The sequence below is a fragment of the Uranotaenia lowii genome, chromosome 3 (genome assembly GCF_029784155.1).
Source record: "Uranotaenia lowii strain MFRU-FL chromosome 3, ASM2978415v1, whole genome shotgun sequence".
NCBI classification, from domain to species: Eukaryota; Metazoa; Arthropoda; class Insecta; order Diptera; family Culicidae; genus Uranotaenia; species Uranotaenia lowii.
In genome coordinates, this window is record NC_073693.1 from 59,918,066 (window position 1) to 59,936,953 (window position 18,888).

An 18,888-nucleotide genomic window follows, 5' to 3' on the forward strand; every position below is an offset into this window, starting at 1 on the left:
ACCGGTAGAATCTCTCAACCGAAAGCGGGCGAGTACGATTTCAAGGGTCCCCTTCATGCTTAGATGGTTTGTCGAAGAGGAGTTTCGTCACTTCGAAACCAGATTGATAAGCACCGAACAATCTGAACGCCAATTAAGCGAAACAACTTGAGCTCGATGAGTTGGACAAACATTGAACGCGTGTAAGCAGCATGGGGAATCCCCCAAACGGGGGAGATTTCGATGTGGAGAGCTGAGCACATTCAGTCGAACGAATGGCTTCTCGCAGTAAGGGGGGATTTTTGTTTTACCGGCACACGTTGTCTTCTTATGGACGTTTGAATGTTCCGGATGGAAGTTAGTCCAATTGATGTGATTCCTTGAAAAAACTGGTTTTAACTCACTAGAAATATTTGAAGTTATTCTATCCCACACTTTTAAAATGACTTCCTCTGGTAAGTATCTTCGAAATATAGTACAAGTAATTCGGATAACTGTAGTGAGATCAAATCATTTTAGATGATAGGGCCTTGTTGGAAATCCCTAAACCGGACACTGCCATGGAACAGGAACTGAAACGACTATTCCGCGAAGGTTTGGGAAGCCCAATTCCCAAACACAACAACGACTACCTCCAGCATGGAAAACCGGTGGACAATATTTTCGACAAACGCAATGAAAGGCCACCCCTCGGAACCATACCGGTGCGTAACGATAACAATCGACAAGCGAAGAAGGACAAGAAACGTCAATATGAGCAAGAGAAAGAGCTCATTGGTGAGGCGAAAGTCGTGAGAAAGATGCTGCAGGTGAGTGATCGTTGCCTGGGAGAGGCAAGAGAGTGCGTTGTGAATGTGCATAGATTGCTTCGGGGTTAACAGTTTTATGTGTGAGATTTAATCATATCACGCAAAGTTAAGAAAGTTAGATGAAGTTGGATAGGTCGTATATAAGACATAACCCAAAGGTTCTTGTAGAGTTACAATGTTTTTATTTTTCTCTTTTTCATTTCATTTCAATGATTTATAACAAGCTTGTTGACTTTTTAAAACTTTGTATTAATGGGAACTCGAAGATTTAACAATTTAAATCATTTTATACTTTAATTGTAGTTCCTCGATTTTTATCTTATTATCTAAAGTGGCGTTTCCAGTTAGCTTCAACACTTCGACATATACACCAAATAAGTGGCAGCGCTTAGGAAAGATAACGGCATAACGAACCCCGTAATTCTACAGAATTACGTTTTTCCTAAATAAATTTTCATGAGGAACAGTTTCTTAATTCATATACAGACCCCGTTCGTTTTTGGCAACATTCGATTTTGGCAACATTCGATTTTGGCAACATCCGATTTTGGCACATGTGCCAAAATCGAACGGTTTTTAGAAGCGACATTACTTTTTAGTTTTCTCTATAACAGGACCAATATAATTTAGACAGTAGTATTAATTTTCAGCAAAAAAAGTAAGCAAACTTTTTTAACTCTCTACAGAAATACTTTAAAAAATTGGGCATCGAAAAATAAGTATTTATGATCGTTTAATCATGTTGACTTATAATGTTGTTTCATCTGGCGATTTGGCCAATTGGTTAGATGTCGGAGAGATAATCAGAGGACTTGAGTTCGATTCCTGGTCGTATCGATTTTTTTTTTGCATTTACCATTTATGATCGATTATTTTAATCTTTGCATTATACGGCTAGTATCAAACGAGAAGCTAACATAATTTGTAAGTGTGTGTGTGTTAATTGTTTGTATTCTACAAAAAGAAATGCATAATATTATTATTGCTTTGTTTTTTGGACCTACAACTCACCGTTTAGTGCAAAATGCATCAACCATGAATGGTAAATGAAAAAATAAATCGCCACGACCGGGAATCGAACTAGAGTCCTATAATTATCTCTCTGACATCTTACCAATTGTACAAATCCTCAGATGAATCTAGTCAAGCTGTAGCTTTATAATTCAGTTGAATCCATCGAGTTGAATTCGCTGCTTGATTCTGCGGCAGAAATCGCACATCGTGCCTCGATTAATGGTGCTCATACTGCCCCAGGGGGAGTTCTCATTGTGTCTCTACAGTGATTGATAACCATCTCCCAGCAACCAGAGGAACAGTTGCGTTCTAAAAAGAATGAAATCGCTTGAAGCTGCGCACCCACTTCCAATTTTGACAAGCTGCCATTTCTCTCTCGGATGATATTTTTTCATGAAATTTCACACAATCTAGTTCAACTATTAAACTAACGCTCTACAAAAGTCTTTACAATGACGGGAAACAAAGATACAGCTGTTCCCGTAAAAAAGGGAAATTTGGAATTCCTCCTTTAAATTTGCTGTATTTTTGACATTTTTCATTGAAAAATCTTGAAATTTGATACAAAGATGTTAAAATGTTGGATCTAATACCTGGCTAAGTTTCGTCAAAAACGATGAACGTGATCAAAATAGGTGCCGGGTAGAAAATGAGGTTCATAATCGCCCAGCAGGCGATTTCATTCTTTTTTGGACGGATGTTTGTATGGATAACATCTTAATCCATGTGTTCTTGGTTTTTTCTTTCTAAAAATCAAAATTTCTAAAAATGAAAATTGTCAATTGACAGTAAATTTAGTGGAGGAATTCCAAATTTTCCTTTTTTACGGGAACAGCTGTATCTTTGTGTCCCGTCGTTGTAAAGACTTCAAATTTTGTAGAACGATAGTTGGATAGTTGAACTAAATTGTGTGAAATTTTCATGAAAATATATCAACCGAGAGAGAAATGGCAGCTTGTCAAAGTTGGAAGTGGGTGCGCAGCTTCACGCAATTTCATTCTTTTTTGAACGCAACTGTATGCTTTCGATGCAGTACGATGGAGTAAGGCCACAACCCGTTTGACTGCAAGGAAGTTATCAGACGAGGACTATGCTGGGACTACGCCTGGGAGTGCGTACAATCCGGTCACATTGCGGCTAGCTACAGTAACCCGGCTTAATGTCTTATTTGCACTAGTGACTGTGTAACTGGCAACCCAAGGTGCCCTACCAACCAAAGGCGCTAGCAACGAACAAGTAAGCCAAAATTGTTGATTTGTGTACTTAGGTACGGAGCTCCGCTTCTTTGCGTTGTTCTACCGTATTTTTTTAAATATTATTCCGTTCCGTCTGGTGTCGTACGTGTTACCCAGTATCTTGTGCCGCCGTGAAAAGTGGAATCCTGCCCGATTCGTGTATTCCGTGCCGAAAATTTGGTCGTTTTGGTGTCACTCTGTTGCCGTGTGTTTTGTTTGGATTTCGTGTCTGGCATAGATACTTTCTGAACAGACGAGGAACTGTGGGAAAATTAACTCAACGAAAAAAAAAAGTTTTTTTTGCACTGATTTGGCACTTTTTGAAATTTTGGAGTTTTTTTCCGAAACTTAGGCGCATAGACACAATGGCCAATACGAAAAACAAGAAGCAGTGTGGAGAGTATCAGTTGATCATTAATGATCTTGAGCCTATCGGTTGTGGTTTTTGTGGCAATTTTTCCTACATCAGCCAGCAGTGTTGTGGATTCAACATCCGACTCAATAGAGAGTTGTTCACACAGGGTAAGGCCATTTTTATATGCACCCCGTGTCGTAACGAGCTCAAAGGAAGAAGTATCCAAGTAACCGCGCCTGACAAGCTTACTCAACAGCTCGACTCTCTGTCTAAGAAGGTTGATGACATGACTCAGAAGCAATATCCTCCGATCACAGCTTTCTCGTTTCCCCCTTTGAAAGGGACACCACGAACGTATCCGTCTCCGAACATTAAACGTCGCCGTGGCAATGATGGACATTCGCTTGTGTCTTCCACAATGACCGAGACTAAGTCTGTCGATCTTAGCGATCTATCAGTCTCGTTCGTTGTACCTCCTCCCGCAACACCAAAGTTCTGGTTGTACCTTGCTGGCTTCAGCCGCAGTGTTCGGACGATGATGTTAACAAAATAATATTCCGCTGCTTGAATCCTTCTACACCGGTTGAAATGAAACGACTGCTACCGAAAGGAGTTGATGGGTCCGCTCGTAAATTTTTGTGTTTCAAAATTGGATTGGATCCTATGTACAAAGATGCTGCATTGAACCCCATGACGTGGCCTACTGGGTTACTCTTTCGGGAATTCGTTGATCTGCCAAAAAATTACAACCGACAGCCTTTGACTCCTGCTCCAACGGTTCAATGTTTTCAACCTATGGAAGCTACTACCCCGACCGTATTTGGCCCTGGTCGATCCACAACCGCTCCAGCGGCCCTGAAGTAGGCTCTGCCAGCATCTTTGAGGATGATGCGATCCACTTGGCTTCCATTTTAGCCAACGACGAAGACGAGATCTTAAACCTCAGCAGATTGTTTTGCGACGATTCTTCAAATATTGGAGGAAAAGCCAGCGATGCTTGGGTTTCACCACTGCGATGCAACGATCTTGGCACTTGAGAGGCCTTAAAGCCCCTCGACTCAGTCGCGCAGTTTCCAGCCAGCGTCTTCAGCCGTCCCAGCCCTGAGTTCGATAGTGGCAATGAGGTCCTCCAGCCTACTTTTCCAGGCAAGTACTCATATTCTTCTGGAACACTTTCCCTGTGTGATGAAATTTCAACCCATCCCAGATTCTACAATGGCCACTCTTGGGTTTCTTCATGTGCTTCAACACCAGGAAACATCGATTTGAGCTCTTTGGAGACCCCGGAGCCCTTCGACTCAGTCGCGCTGTTTCCAGCCAGGGTCATCAGTCGTCCTGGCCCTGAGTTCGCAGATCACTTTTCCAGGCACGTACTCCATTACGACCAAACCATCCTGCTTGCGTTCCCAGTTTCCGCTTTACCACAGATACATCTCGCAAAATCATCCGTACGACGCTTCTGCTACTATTTCTACTGGGTTTCCAGCTCCGGGGCGCAACGAATCAGGAATTACGGAGACCCCTGAGCCCTTCGACTCAGTCGCGCTGTTTCCTGCCTACGTCAACAGTCGTTCCGGTTCTGAGTTCGTCTGTGGCGAAGGGGTTCTCCAGCCTGCACTTTCAGGCAAGCATGCTGTCATTGACCGTTCTTCTTCGCGTGATAGATTCTGTTTTTCCAGTGATCGTCGTTCCCGTCTTGCTCCCGAATCGTCTGACTCCATCAGTTTCTTCTATCAGAATGTGGGTGGTGTAAATTCGTGTATAGTCGATTAGCTGCTTGCTACATCGTGCTCCAGCTATGACATCATCGCCTTCACTGAAACATGGCTGAAAGACCGCACGCTTTTCAGTCAGATTATCAGTCCGGACTATGCAGTCTTCCGATGCGACCGTAGACCATTAAACAGCAAAATATCAACCGGAGGTGGAGTGTTACTTGCTGTGAAATCTGAACTCCCATCTATGCTAATCGAAGACAACTCCTGGGAAGATTTGGAACTTTTATGGACCCGCATCGATCTCGGTGACCGGAAACTTTACTTGTGCGTAGTATACGTGCCTCCCGATCGCTCCGGAGATCAGGAGTTAGCTGAATCTTTCTCGCGCTACCTCACCAAATTTAGCTCTATGTGCTCCCCCGAAGATGAAATACTCGTTATTGGTGATTTCAACTTGCCCGGTTTTAAATGGTGTACTTCGCGTAGTGGCTTTCTGTTTCCGGATCCCATACGTTCTTCGTTTCCGGCATCCTCCAACAAGTACAGCGACTCTGCGTCAAATCAACAATATCGAAAACGAAAACGGTCGTTTGTTCGACCTTTGCTTTGTCAACGAAGGGTTTAGAAATCCAACAATGGATTTAGCTCCTGCTCCCCTTGTTAAGCCTGTTCCACATCACCCTGCCTTAGTAATCTCACTCGATGCTGCCAGGATATTTGCTCCCACAGAGAAAACAAGATCCTTCTATCATGATTTCAAGAATGCCGACTTTGTAGCTATCTCCCTCGTTCTGGATTCTATCAAATGGGAAGATGAACTAGATTTCTCTGATCCTAAAGCAGCTGCCGAAAAATTTTCAAATATTCTTAACTACACTATCGATCGCCATGTGTCAAAACTCAGCGTTGATGGTGATCTACGAACTCCCTGGGTTACTAGAGAACTACGGCGACAGAAAACTGCTAAAAAGTGCGCTCTCCGAAACTAAAATAAGCACAAGTGTCCCAACACGAAAGATGAATACCGCAAACTGAACTCTGCTTATAAGAAAGCCAGCAAACGTTGCAACGTAGGATATCTGAACCGGTTACAACGAAATTTCGAGAGCAGTCCGAAGTCGTTCTGGAAGTATGTCAAAAGCCAGCAAAAAGAATCCTGACTTCCGTCCCACATGTACCTGGACGGCGATATTGCTAACACTGACCCCGGAATCTGTAATCTGTTCGCTGAGAAATTTTCGAGCATTTTCACAAGCGGGTCCATTTCTGCAGAACAACTGACTGTGAGTAATGTCGCACCTCTAAGCTCTTCAATAAATGGTATTCTTGTCGACGATGCAGCTATCTTTAAAGCAACCACCAAACTTAAAAACTTTACTACTAAGGGCCCGGATGGAGTACCAGCTACTTTTTCGAAACGGTTTATGCCTCATTTGCTAACACCTATCCGGCATATTTCTCAAGCATCACTGGACGGCGCTATCTTCCCCACTTTGTGGAATGGAAACATATACGCCTGTTTACAAAAATGGAGATAAGAAAGATATTAACAATTACCGTGGTATCTCAGCTCTGTGTGCTATTGCAAAACTGTTTGAGCTATTTGTGCTGGATCCCATTTTTTCATTCTGCAAGCACCACTTTTCAAACGATCAGCACGGTTTCATGCCTAAACGATCAACAACCACAAATTTACTGACGTTCACATCTTTTGTACAAGAAAGCTATGCCATGAAGACCCTAACCTATGCTTTTTATACAGATTTGTCTGCTGCATTTCATAAAGTGAACCACGAGATTGCTCTTGCAAAGCTAGGTCGCTTGGGCTTCTGTGGATCTTTACAGAAGTGGTTTCGGAGTTACTCACGGAATGAAAGTTGTCCGTTCATACTGGAGAATCCTTCTCGAGACAGTTTCTCAGCTCTTCCGAAGTGCCACAAGGAAGCCATTTAGTTACTCAACAAAAATCATCCAGCTAATAGTTTCAGAGGCTGTAGAAGCGGTGGAGAGCTAGATGCACTCCAAGAGTTTGCAGTTGGCTCACAACAAAAACGAATAGATTTCACCACAAACAGGCAGGATTACAGTTGGATCATGCACTATCGAATCAAAGCGTGAGCTTAAATATTTGGGTGTGATGATTGACAACCGGCTCAGCTTAAAAAACTACGTTCACTGTGTGTGCAAGAAGGTGTCAACAGCAACGGCCGCACTTACGAGCAGGGTTGTCAACTGTTTTTTTTTAAAGTCTGGAAGATTTCGAAAAAAATGTTTGGAAATGTCTGGATAGCTAACTTTTGTTGAAGGTGGTGCCTATCTCAATATTGCAGATAGCCACTACTAATCTTATGTTTTTATCTGTCACTACTTGACTCTCAATTAAACAAACATCTTCGCATCTTTTAAGCATTTGCCATTATCAATAGCTTGAAAGCTTGAATTCATAATTCATTATTTTTAATCATTTCCTGCCATATTACACCTTCATCATTTTGAAATTTCATAGTTTCTTAGAACTATTTATTTCCTAACCCAAAAGTCTAGAATAGTCCGGAAGAAATAACAAAAGTCTTGAAGTCTGAAAACCTGAAAAAATGTCTGGCAGAAGTCCAAAAAGTCTGGAAGATCAGACATAATCTAGAAGGTTGACATCACTGCTTACGAGGATGATGGTGAACAACTCGGGGATCCGAATTGGTCAGCTTAGAGTAATTTCGAGATAGGTACTTCGATATGGAGGAGCGGCTTGGAAATATGGCCTTAACATCCAGTGGAACAAGCGGAAGCTGAACAGTGTACAGAGGCTTTGGGACAGTATAGTATTAAAGCATCTGTATCTGTGGTCTATTCTTGGGTTTAAATTATGCAAGAGTTGAACCAACGAAATAAGATCCAATGGAAAAACGGGCAACTCCACTCGTGTTCCAATAACTGTCATGCGGTTTGAAACGTTAAATTGGATCCAATTTTCATCCATTTTGGAGCAATCCTTATACCAGTTCCAAAAAAATGTGAGATGAAACTGGTATAATGGAACACGGATGCAGTTGCTTGGGACGGAATTTGGGTCTGGCTGTTTGGACCACGGATACAGGTGCTTTTACTGTAAGTTGTTATTATACGTCAAAAAATATAAGAATAGGTTACTATAATTTTTGTATGATTTTGGGTTGAAAATGAAGTTGTTTTTGTTATCAGAGTGATTAGACTTACGGTTTCAATACATGTGTCTAATTCTTTCCAGACCGCAACCATCAACCTGATGACTCGGTACATCGAGGAAGGTAACTGCGAGGAAAACTTGGCTAACTTACTGAGTGACAACAAAATCGAACAATTGCGAGCACTCATCAACGAGCTGGAAAACTGGGATGCCGTGGGAACGATCCCAAAAACGAAAAGCTTCCTCATCAACTCCAAGCTGCAGCCATTATTGGGAAATATGCTGGTCAAAAGCAACGAGCAGCTGCATCTGCTGAAGATTTTTTTCAATCAATTTAATGATGCTGTGAATGAGGTGACGGAAAATTTCAAGGTAAAATATTAGTAACTTAATAATTTAAGTATATTTTTGTTTTAAATTCACAGAGAATTTTGCCGGACCTCAAAGCACCGCTACATTATGCAGTCGAACAGAACAACACAGCGTTGCTTGATTTCCTTCTCGAGCAAGATCATCTCGTTGTAAACGTTCGAGATAAACTATCCAAAACGCCACTATTCTACCTCTGTGAAAAGTACAAAGCCTTATTTGATCAGAAATTTAAAACCCAACAGCAGATGCAGAAAGCTAGAAAGTTGAAAAATCAAGACGATAAGCAAAGTTTAATAAGAGCAAACTCTTGGAATTTGCACACCCTAGAACATTACATTGAGAAGCTTCTGCAGAAGAAAGCTGACTTTAACATATGCGACACTCGACTGGTGCTACCGTACGATCTTTTGTTGGCTGTGGATGCTGAAGAGGCAAACGAATTTCGAAGCAGGTGTATTCAGTTACATGATGGTCCACTTGCGTCTGTGCAGTTTAAGAAGATGTCCAGGGAAGATCGTTCGAAACAATCGGAGAAAACCGTTAGAATGGTAACATTTTACCCCGAGGAAGAAAAGGACAATGCTAGAGTGTCTATAGAGCTGTTGGAAATTTATCTCCGATTCAAACAATTGGAAATGTTCGATAAGAATTTAGCCAAACTCGAGATGAACAAGGAGGAAACCATCCGAGGCGTGATAAGTTTGCTACTCCACAGTGCCGTGTCGCAAGATTTAGGAGAAATGGTTAAAAAGATCATCGAACACACTGAAGATAAAATATTCAGAATTTCCAGGGGGCATTCAGAACTGGTAGTAGAAGAGAATTTAAGTGCTTCCAAGGAATTGTACTATCGAAAAGAGTTCAAAGGTCTGTTGCGAAAGGCGTGTGATAATGGAAATATAGGGATGGTTAATCTTCTTTTGAAGAAAATTAAAGATCGTGAGTTGATAAATGATGATCCCATACTGGTGACAACAATTACCAAAGCCCAGAATATACGTCACAGACCAGAGGAACATGATAAGTTGCTCAAATGTGTTGAGGCACTGATCGAGAAAGGTCAGAAGATCTACATAACTCGCAGCGATAAGTTTGGCAACACTGCCCTTCATGTCGCAGTTAAGTATGGCTACACGGAAATAGCCCTTAAACTTCTGCATCAAAAGAATGCCTATCTTGGGATGAGAAATGAGCTTGGACAAACTCCGCTACACTTGGGAGGGTATGAATTCTGGAAGAAGTATTTTGATCAGTGCCTTTCGTTGGACCGAGAAAAAAGTGTCGATAGAACTGAGGTTGTTTTCGATTTCCATGGCTTCCGAATCAACAAAGGGTTTCAAAAACCGAAGAAAATGTTATCCGACGATGCACGAAACACATTGCAAAAAACAGTTGATGAAATAATGGCTTTAAGCTATGATGATAACGCCAACAGATGGCAACATATTATGAATCGCACAAATGCATTGCTAAATTGGATCAAAGAAAAACGTCTTAAAGGGTGTGCCAAAATATCGGAGCTGGTGCTAGAAGCTACGGCTAGCAATGTAACCAGAATACAGAAAAACGCTTCGTCAACTGAAATCGAACCAATCATGATAATTGCCGAAACAGAGGAACTGAAACGACTGCTTCTACATCCGGTAGTGCACACTTTTATACTAATTAAATGGAAACGTCTATCCGCGAGTCGATTGATCAACGTTTTTTTCATGCTTCTAGCATTGCTTTGCTTTAGCGCATATTCATTACAAGTTTGCGTTGACGAAAGTGGCTCTGTGATTCTAAGTGTACTTTCTTTTGTCGGGATCGTTTTTCTGATTCTTAGAGAGGTCCTGCAAGTTTTTATGCTTCGTATGAAATATATCTCCTGGATGGATTTAGCGGAAAACATGTTCGACGTGATGTTGATTGTATTCATGAGCTCAGTACTCATCAGAGGTTGCAACACTATATTCTCCTCATTAACTTCCATTATTTTTGCAATGCAACTGCTTACACTGCTACCGTTCAAGAATTCTTCCACGTACATGTATATGTTTAAAATAGTCTCGATTAATTTTATAAAAAGTCTGCTGCATTTCACCCTGCTTCTGATAGCTTTTATCTACAGCTTCTATCTATCCTACAATGGTCACGGGAAAGTAGAAAAACAACAGTCAAACAAAACTTCAGTGTCCAATGAGTCATCCGAAAACGCTGGAAACAACTCTGCTGAAGACTCCAGCTCCTTCAACAGTTTCCCTTCGGTGCTGGAAGCATCCCTCAAAACTTTAGTCATGACCATCGGCGAAATTGATGCTTCCTCCATGAAACTGGCACCGGAGCAAATGGTCGTGCTCGTGTTGTTCATCTTCTTCGCCACAATTGTCATCATGAATCTCATCAACGGTTTGGCAGTCAGTGACATTGCAGCTATTCAGAAGGAATCGAAAATCGTGAACACCATGAAGAAGGTCTTCGTTTTGGAACGGTACGAGCAAGGCATCTATCGAACTCCCTTGAGGCAACTGCTGTGCAAAGCCGAGAGTCTCAAACAGGGAACACGATTAAAATCTCTGGTTGCCCACGTTTGTCCGGATACATTCTTCGCCAACTACAAAAATGCTATCGTACGGCCTCGGGAGCTGGGCAAAGTTTTGGTCACCCTAGCATCCGTCCCAAAACCCGAACCTAGTACGGTAGTTCAAATGATGGACGAAAAGAAATCGGAACCTCCCATCGAAAGAAGGTTGAAATTGTTATCGAATCTCCCGTTCGATTGGTTCAGAACTGATAGAAACAGTGGAGTCTTTTTGAATTTGGGTTTCTACAAATTTCCACTGTTTTTAGCTCTAGATGAGGAAACTTTGAAGTCGATTCACAAAATTTGTAACAGCCGTGGAAATTCGATTCGAGATGATGACTCCTAGAAGATTTTTATTTTGAATGTTTTAAATGTTTTGAATATTTTGAATGATTAAATAAAGTTTATTGTTTGAGTAAGCTAGTACTAGTTTTCATTCTGAGGTGATTAAACTATTAAAGTAAAATAGGAAAATTTCAAAGATATTTGCTCTTCTTTAACTGCTGTGCAATTGTTCGAAGAATATAAATTACGAGGCAACTCAATACTTACTGTGAATGGAAGAATTGTTCTTTTACCAAATCGTTTAGAGCGAACTATTCTTAACCCTTCCTTTCCCACGAGGTTTTTCAAATTCTAAAAATTGAAATATTGTTTCATAAATGAAATTCTTGAACAAAAGATGCATAATTGAAGTCTACTTCACTGATTCAGTTGACAAATTTAGGTTTTGAGGTGGATAAAGGGTGATACGGTCAAAATTTGGTCAATATCAACTTGACGTATTTCTTTCAATTTTGCATTTAAAAAACCTGAACATCCCTCATTTTGAAGGTGTGTGTGTGTGTAGAATGTTGCTCCTATTTTGATTTTAGAATTCACTCTTCAGTTGTCAAAATGCCGTCCAAGGAAGAAGAACAGCGTATCAAAATTTTGCTCGCGCATCGCGAAAATCCGAGCTACTCGCACGCAAAGCTGGCATAATTGCTAAAAGTTGCCAAATCAACCATTACAAATGTAATAAAAGTGTTTGGGGAACGTTTGTCGACAGCCAGGAAGTCTGGATCAAGGGGAAATCGAAAACCGGAAGCCGCTGAGACGACAAAGAGAGTTGCCGGTAGTTTCAAGCAAAACCCTAACCTCTCTCTCCGAGATGCCGCAAATAAGCTGGGTGTATCGTCTACAACCGAGCATCGAGCCAAAAAACGAGCCGGACTATCGACTTACAAGAAGGTAGTGACTCCAAATCGCGATGATAAACAAAATACGACGGAAGGTGCAATGAATCGGCACATCGGATCGTCGGACGGAGATCTTTGGAGCCTAGAAGATGCGCCTTGAGAGACGTCTGGCCATATTAAAGCTCTCCCACACCCCGATCCGGATTCCAACGGAGAAGGTGGACTCGCTGTCGTTGGAGGACACTGAGGAAGAAGCCGCCAGAGCTGTAAGGTTCCAGAGGCGGATGGAACAGGAGGAAGCTTCGATGGACGAGCTTGTGATGGCCATCAACAACGATGTCCTTAAGAGGGGGTAGGGTCTAACGAGTAAAAAAAAAACACCATTTTCACGATTTTTTTCTAGAGCTACTGTTCAAACAAATGTATTCAAATTTTTTACATTATACAAAGCATTGTTAAAAGAACATTTAGTAAATTATTTTATTGAAAAATGAGCCGATGACGGAGCACTTTCGAGGATGCCTTTTAGAAAACAGGATTTGCGGTGGACACTGTATCTCAGCACAGAATCATCTGAAGCAAGGATGGTGATTGGCGAATAAATCGACGAACATAAAATGATTCACTCACTCTTTGAGGTAACCCATTCCCCGAACGCATTCGAAAAAATTACACACGATGGCACTCAGTGAGCGAACCAATCGGACTTTCCGGCCAACCTCTTTAGTTCATTCAGGAGGCGATTGGGTTGCCTGTCTGCGATGCTATGATCCAATCATCAAGCGATTGCTTTGGAAGATGATTCTGCACAGAAGAATCGCAGACGAATATCATCAGCGAGCGATTGATGATTGCAATTCTTTCGACCGCATCCGATCATTCGTTCTGCTCGCAAAGTTGGTTTTGCTACAGTTTGGTTGCCTGCGTTCGGGCGCTTCTGAAAGTAGCTCGAGTGTCAGCGTTAGTTGGATCCTTTTTTATGATGAGTAGTATCATTAATACATTTGATTTGTTGTTTGAATTATGAAATTGATAATTCAGAACTACTTTTATCAAAAACCGTTTTTAAAGCAAAATATTACCCATTTTCGATTTTAAGAAATGTGTATACATCAGCTTAAGAGATGATGGGTATAAATGTAAATAATGAAAAACGAAATGTATCCATTTTCATTATCAGTGAAAAGAGATTATAAAACTTGTTCATCTTATTATTAAAATAATATCTCCAATTATTAACTTTAAAAACTTCATAACTTTTTTATGTATTCTTCCGTTTTTCGACTGTTTTTGTTGACATGTATTGAAAAATCCATGAAAAATTATAAAAAAATGTTTCAATTCTTTAAGAAAGTTCAAAGCTCCATCTAGAATGATTTAAGACAAGAAACAATTGATTATTCAAGCCCAAGGTTTCCAAAAAAATAAATATGTTTTTGATAAAAAAAAATTCTCGATTTCTGTGATTTGAACCAAAACTTCTGTGATGGTTTTCTGTGGCGCAGTTTAAATAGAATTTTCAATATTTTTGTTATTTTTTTTTTGTAAATTTTTTGTCTAAACTTTGCGATGGTTTAATCATAAGTTTATAATGTTTTTATCATACATTCATTTTTCATATATTTACCACATTTGCCAATTTCTTTTCATAGAGTTGTTATTTTTTCATCAAAATTTAGCCTTTTGTGATGAAAAAAAACTCATGATTAGTTTCAAATTTGAACAAATTTTAATCCAAACTAATCTTCATTTTTATATTAATAAATAACACAGGGAAACAGCACTTTTGGTACCTTTGTTTCAAAAACGGATTTTGGAAAAAATTTGCGTCTTAAAATTCAAAACATTTGTCAAATTTAGTCTCTCACCTCTAGTTTTAGTGAAATGGCGTGTGTAAATTTTAAAATTGGTCAGTTTTGGGTAAAATTGATATTTGATAACTGATAAACAAACAAGCGTACATAGAAACACATGGAAAGATTTTTTTTAATCAATTAATTATACCTCATTGAATGTTCTTGTTTCAGAGATACAACACTTAAAATAAGAATTGAATTATGCAAAAGACCCAAAAGATTTGATTACAACTATTCCTCACATTTTGAAATTATAGTTTAAGGTGGTTTAAGTAATATAAAAAATCTACTAATAAAAACCAAATTTAGCTTATTTGTAGCTCAATTCATAGGCTTTCAAACGTAGTAAACAGTTTGCAGATATTTTATCTTTAATCATCTTTTATCTAAGTTAATGATGATTATCTGCAAAAATTTCATGTTAATCAAAGTTACCCCGCTGATCAAAGTTCCCCCAGTTTACGGTACATCAAAGTTTTAACTTATTTTTCATATCCCTTGGCAATAAAATCAGTTTTTTCTTTGAAAATAAGAAAGATCATAAAAAAATATGAACATGTTGCGAAGAATTCAAATGTCTACCGTGTACCGTTTGGCCGCAATGATTTTTTTTGTTAAATACTGTGTGCGGCGATTGAAAGATATCTGAACGAACGGCGGGCCAATCATTTGCCGATTCGATTCCTTCTTTCAGTTGAACCAGTTGAATCGGATCAGCGAACGAATATCTGGAGCCAGGAAAGTCGATGATTGCATCATTGCATGATTCAAACCTGCCCGTATGCAAGCGCCCAACGTTCAAAACCAGCAGCACTCACAATCAGATTCGATCAACGTTATTCTTTTTCCCCCAGCGTTCGGTTCAGACAAAGATTCGCGAGATCCGAAAGAGCGCTTGAGTGAATCGTTGAAGAGTGTATCGCGATTGAGTGAACGAGTGGATTCAGACCATCCTTGATCTGAAGTCAAAAAATCAGAGCAAAGTATTTTTAATAGATGTTTTTCTGGACCCCAACGTTTTTATTTTACTTAAAAAAAAATTTATGAAATTTTTGTGGCTGTTTGAAGTAAAAACTACGATTTTTCACGAAAAAATCCGCCATTTTTTATCTATAAAATTTCCCCAAAGTAAAAAAAAAGAAAAGAAAAACGTTGGGGTCTGGTATTTTATATGTAGAAAATATGTTCCACATTTGAAAAGAATCGGATAAGTAGTTTTCAAATGACGATGTCCACGGACTTTAAAAATGTGCTTTCGAGAAAAACGCGTTTGAAGTTTCTGCTCTTGCTTTCTTGCAGTATTAGATAGGAGGAGATAAAGGCCTATAATTTCTACAGTTTTGCTTCAATTGACTTGAAAATTTGACACAACATTCTTGAAATGTTTTACAATAAGATAATAAAAAAATAAAAAAAATTGATTTTTTTAAAGTGTTAGAACCTACCCCCCCCCCCCCCCCCCCTCCTTAACAAGATTGTTGGGGTCAACTTTGTTAAAGACGCCAAGGACATCCTCTGCGACTCCTACCTAGTAAAAGGTACGAGTGCGGTCATCGCAATGCGTGGGCGCTTCAATAATCTCCCTATGAAGAGGTTTGACTTATTGTCGTCTGTATTTTATGAGTACGACCTCATCATACGGGAGATGGATCGGATGGGAGTGAACCTGAGCAGAGGCGAGAAGGTCCACTCGTTGCTGCTGGTAATCCCGCCAGGCTACAGTCACATCCAGGGTGCGCTGGCTGTTCTGCCGCCAGAGAAGTTGAGCTCAAGGTCAATCGTCGACATCAAGCGATTGTTCCTTGATTCGGAGCTCCTCCAAAACACCAGCACTTCATCTATTCAACCACGAGGAGAGCCAGCGGTAGCTAACCACGCATTGCGAACCGCATCAAAGAAAGGTGACAGTTGGTGCTTCGGGTGCGGCGAGAAGGGTCACTTCAAGTCGCGCTGTCCCAAACTGAAGGCGGCTAAGAAAATCGGTTCCAGGCGTGACAAAGTGAGCGCTCACGCAATGTTGGCCCGCGTGAAGCGCAAGCTGGCAGAAGAGGCGTGCGTTCGGGCGGTTAGCACTATTGGTCTCATTAGTGCAGCTGCCGAACGCGGATCAGCGGCAAGATCGGTGCGGCGCGTCGTCGCCATTCCTGGCAAGGCATCTGATGCAGGTCGCAAGCAGCTGGGAGTAACAGTTGCAGGCGTGGCAGCCCCGCATTCGAACGGAATTCAGAAGGCGAGCACAACTTCGAAGGTCGCACCTCCGCAGGCTGGCGGAATACTAAAGCTGGCTTCTCCGCAGGTTAGCGGAACCCAGAAGAAGGCCATCGGTGAGGCGAAGGTTGCCACCAAGGCCACTACAAAGAGCGAAAGGCGTGTTCGCTTCGTGGTGGATTCCGGAGCGACTCATCACATGGTATGTGACGAGAGATTGGTGGAGAATATCTCGAAGCTGGCCACACCGATCGAGCTTTCAACAGCCAAAACTGGTGAGTCGATGAAGGCGTATAAAAAGGGCACTGTATCGCTTAAGACCATGGTTAATGGTAAAATAAATAAGAATCAATTGTATATTGTTCTTATTATTCCTGAACTAGAGAAAAATCTCCTTTCGGTTAGAAAGGCTACCACTAAGGATAAAAGGGTTACTTTTTTCTGATGGTAAGGTCACAATTACAGACTTGGGGGAGGTCATTTCTCAAGGGACAGTAATTGATGGTTTGTATTCCCTGGAATTGGTTTCGGATCTTAAATACTCCAAGGCTTTGCTTGGAAAGAACCGGTTAGGTTTTGATACATGGCATAGAAGACTTGGTCATCTAAGCAATACTGGCGTAACCACACTGATAACATAGAAAAATGGTAGAAGGAGTAGACTTTTGTATCGAGACTTCCAACAAAAACGAAGTTTGCGAAAGCTGTTTAGCTGGAAAACAGTCAAGCAAAAAGTTCAAAAGTTTGCAGATACCGAGGTCAAGTAGGCCACTTGAATTAGTGCACTCTGACGTTTGCGGATATATGGAAGAAGCAACGTTTGATGGTCATCGATATTTCGTGGCATTTACGGATGACTATTCACATTTTACCATTATCTACCTAATGAAACGCAAGAGCGAGGTATTTGAGAAGTTTAAAGTGTTCGAAGCGATGGCAACAGCGCATTTTAATCGAAAGTTGGCTAAACTTAGATGCGATAACGGCCATGAGTACGTTGGACGAGATTTTCAAGAATTTCGCAAGACAAAAGGCGTCCAATTAGTTCTAACGGTACCATGCACTCCTCAACAGAATGGTGTGAGCGAAAGAATTAACAGAACGTTGATGGAAAAAGTACGAGCAATGCTCTACGAATGCGATCTTCCGAAATCGTTATGGGGAGAAGCTGTGTTCTGCGCAGCCCACACGAGCTCTTGTGGATAACAAGACGCCATTCGAAATGTGGTATGGCAAGAAGCCTGACTTAAGGGGGGAGTAGGGTCTAACGGCTATAAAAAAAACACTATTTTCACAATTTTTTTCTAGAGCTATCGTTCAAACAAATGTTTTCAAATTTTTTGCATTATACAAAGCATTGTTAAAAGAACATTTAGTAATTTTTTCGTAGAAAAATATTGAAAAATGAGCCGGTGACGGAGCATTTTCGAGGATGCCTTTTTAAAAACAAGATTTGCGGTGGACACTGTATCTCAGCACAGAATCATCTGAAGTCAAAAAATCAGAGCAAAATATTTTTAATAGATGTTTTTCTAGACCCCAACGTTTTTATTTAACTTAAAATTTTTTTTATGAAATTTTTGTGGCTGTTTGAAGTAAAAAATACGATTTTTCACGAAAAAATCCGCCATTTTTCACCTGTAAAATTTCCCCAAAGTAAAAAAAACAAAAAAGAAAAACGTTGGGGTCTGGTATTTTATATGTAGAAAACATGTTCCAAATTTGAAAAGAATCGGATAAGTTGTTTTCAAATGACGATGTCCACGGACTTTAAAAATGTGCTTTCGAGAAAAACGCGTTTGAAGTTTCTGCTCTTGCTTTCTTGCAGTATAAGATAGGAGGAGATAAAGGCCTATAACTTCTGCAGTTTTGCTTCAATTGGCTTGAAAATTTGACACAACTTTCTTGAAATGTTTTACAATAAGAAAATAAACAAATAAAAAAATCGATTTTTTGAAAGTGTTAGACCCTACCCCCCCCTTAAGCAATCTACGCATTTTTGGCTGCAATGCGTATGCTCTAGTACCTAAAGAGAAGAGGCAAAAATTGGATCCAAAGACAAAGAAACTTATCTTTGTGGGTTACGCTAACAACGGCTATACAACAAGTCCTCACGTACAGTAGAGATTCACCGTAGCGTAGTCTTTGATGAGCAAGAATTGATAGATCGTCGAAATGATCTTCTTCATTCTACAATTTCGCAACCAGCAAGCCAAAATACGCCAGTTATAGAATCCGAACTTCCAGCAAAAAGTTCAGAAGCGTCTGAGAACTTCATAGGTAACGAAGATGAGCATCTCGTGGGTAATGAGAATGTTGAAGACGAACCCGAAGTCATCGTGGTTGACGATGAAGAACCAATTCAAGAACATCACGTGGGTAACGTTGATGAATCTGATTATGATAGCGCACAAGATCTTGACAGTCGAACT

The 18,888-nt window shown here is 40.4% G+C and overlaps 1 protein-coding gene across 1 annotated transcript; it reads left to right on the top strand.

Annotated features, from left to right (window-relative positions):
* Positions 1 to 262: 262 nt before the first annotated feature.
* LOC129752232 (uncharacterized) lies at positions 263 to 11,557 on the top strand. The gene is made up of 4 exons (XM_055748018.1): positions 263 to 434; positions 499 to 788; positions 8,355 to 8,645; positions 8,699 to 11,557. The coding sequence occupies exons 1-4, from the start codon at positions 422 to 424 to the stop codon at positions 11,555 to 11,557; spliced, it is 3,453 nt and encodes a 1,150-aa protein (XP_055603993.1). The 5' UTR covers positions 263 to 421.
* The last annotated feature ends 7,331 nt before the right edge of the window (positions 11,558 to 18,888 follow it).

Bases quoted from the DNA above. Each gene is read 5' to 3' on its own strand.
- LOC129752232 (XM_055748018.1), top strand. The intron at 789-8,354 runs GTGAGTGATCGT...AATTCTTTCCAG, and splicing joins TCGTGAGAAAGATGCTGCAG to ACCGCAACCATCAACCTGAT. The intron at 8,646-8,698 runs GTAAAATATTAG...TTAAATTCACAG, and splicing joins AGGTGACGGAAAATTTCAAG to AGAATTTTGCCGGACCTCAA.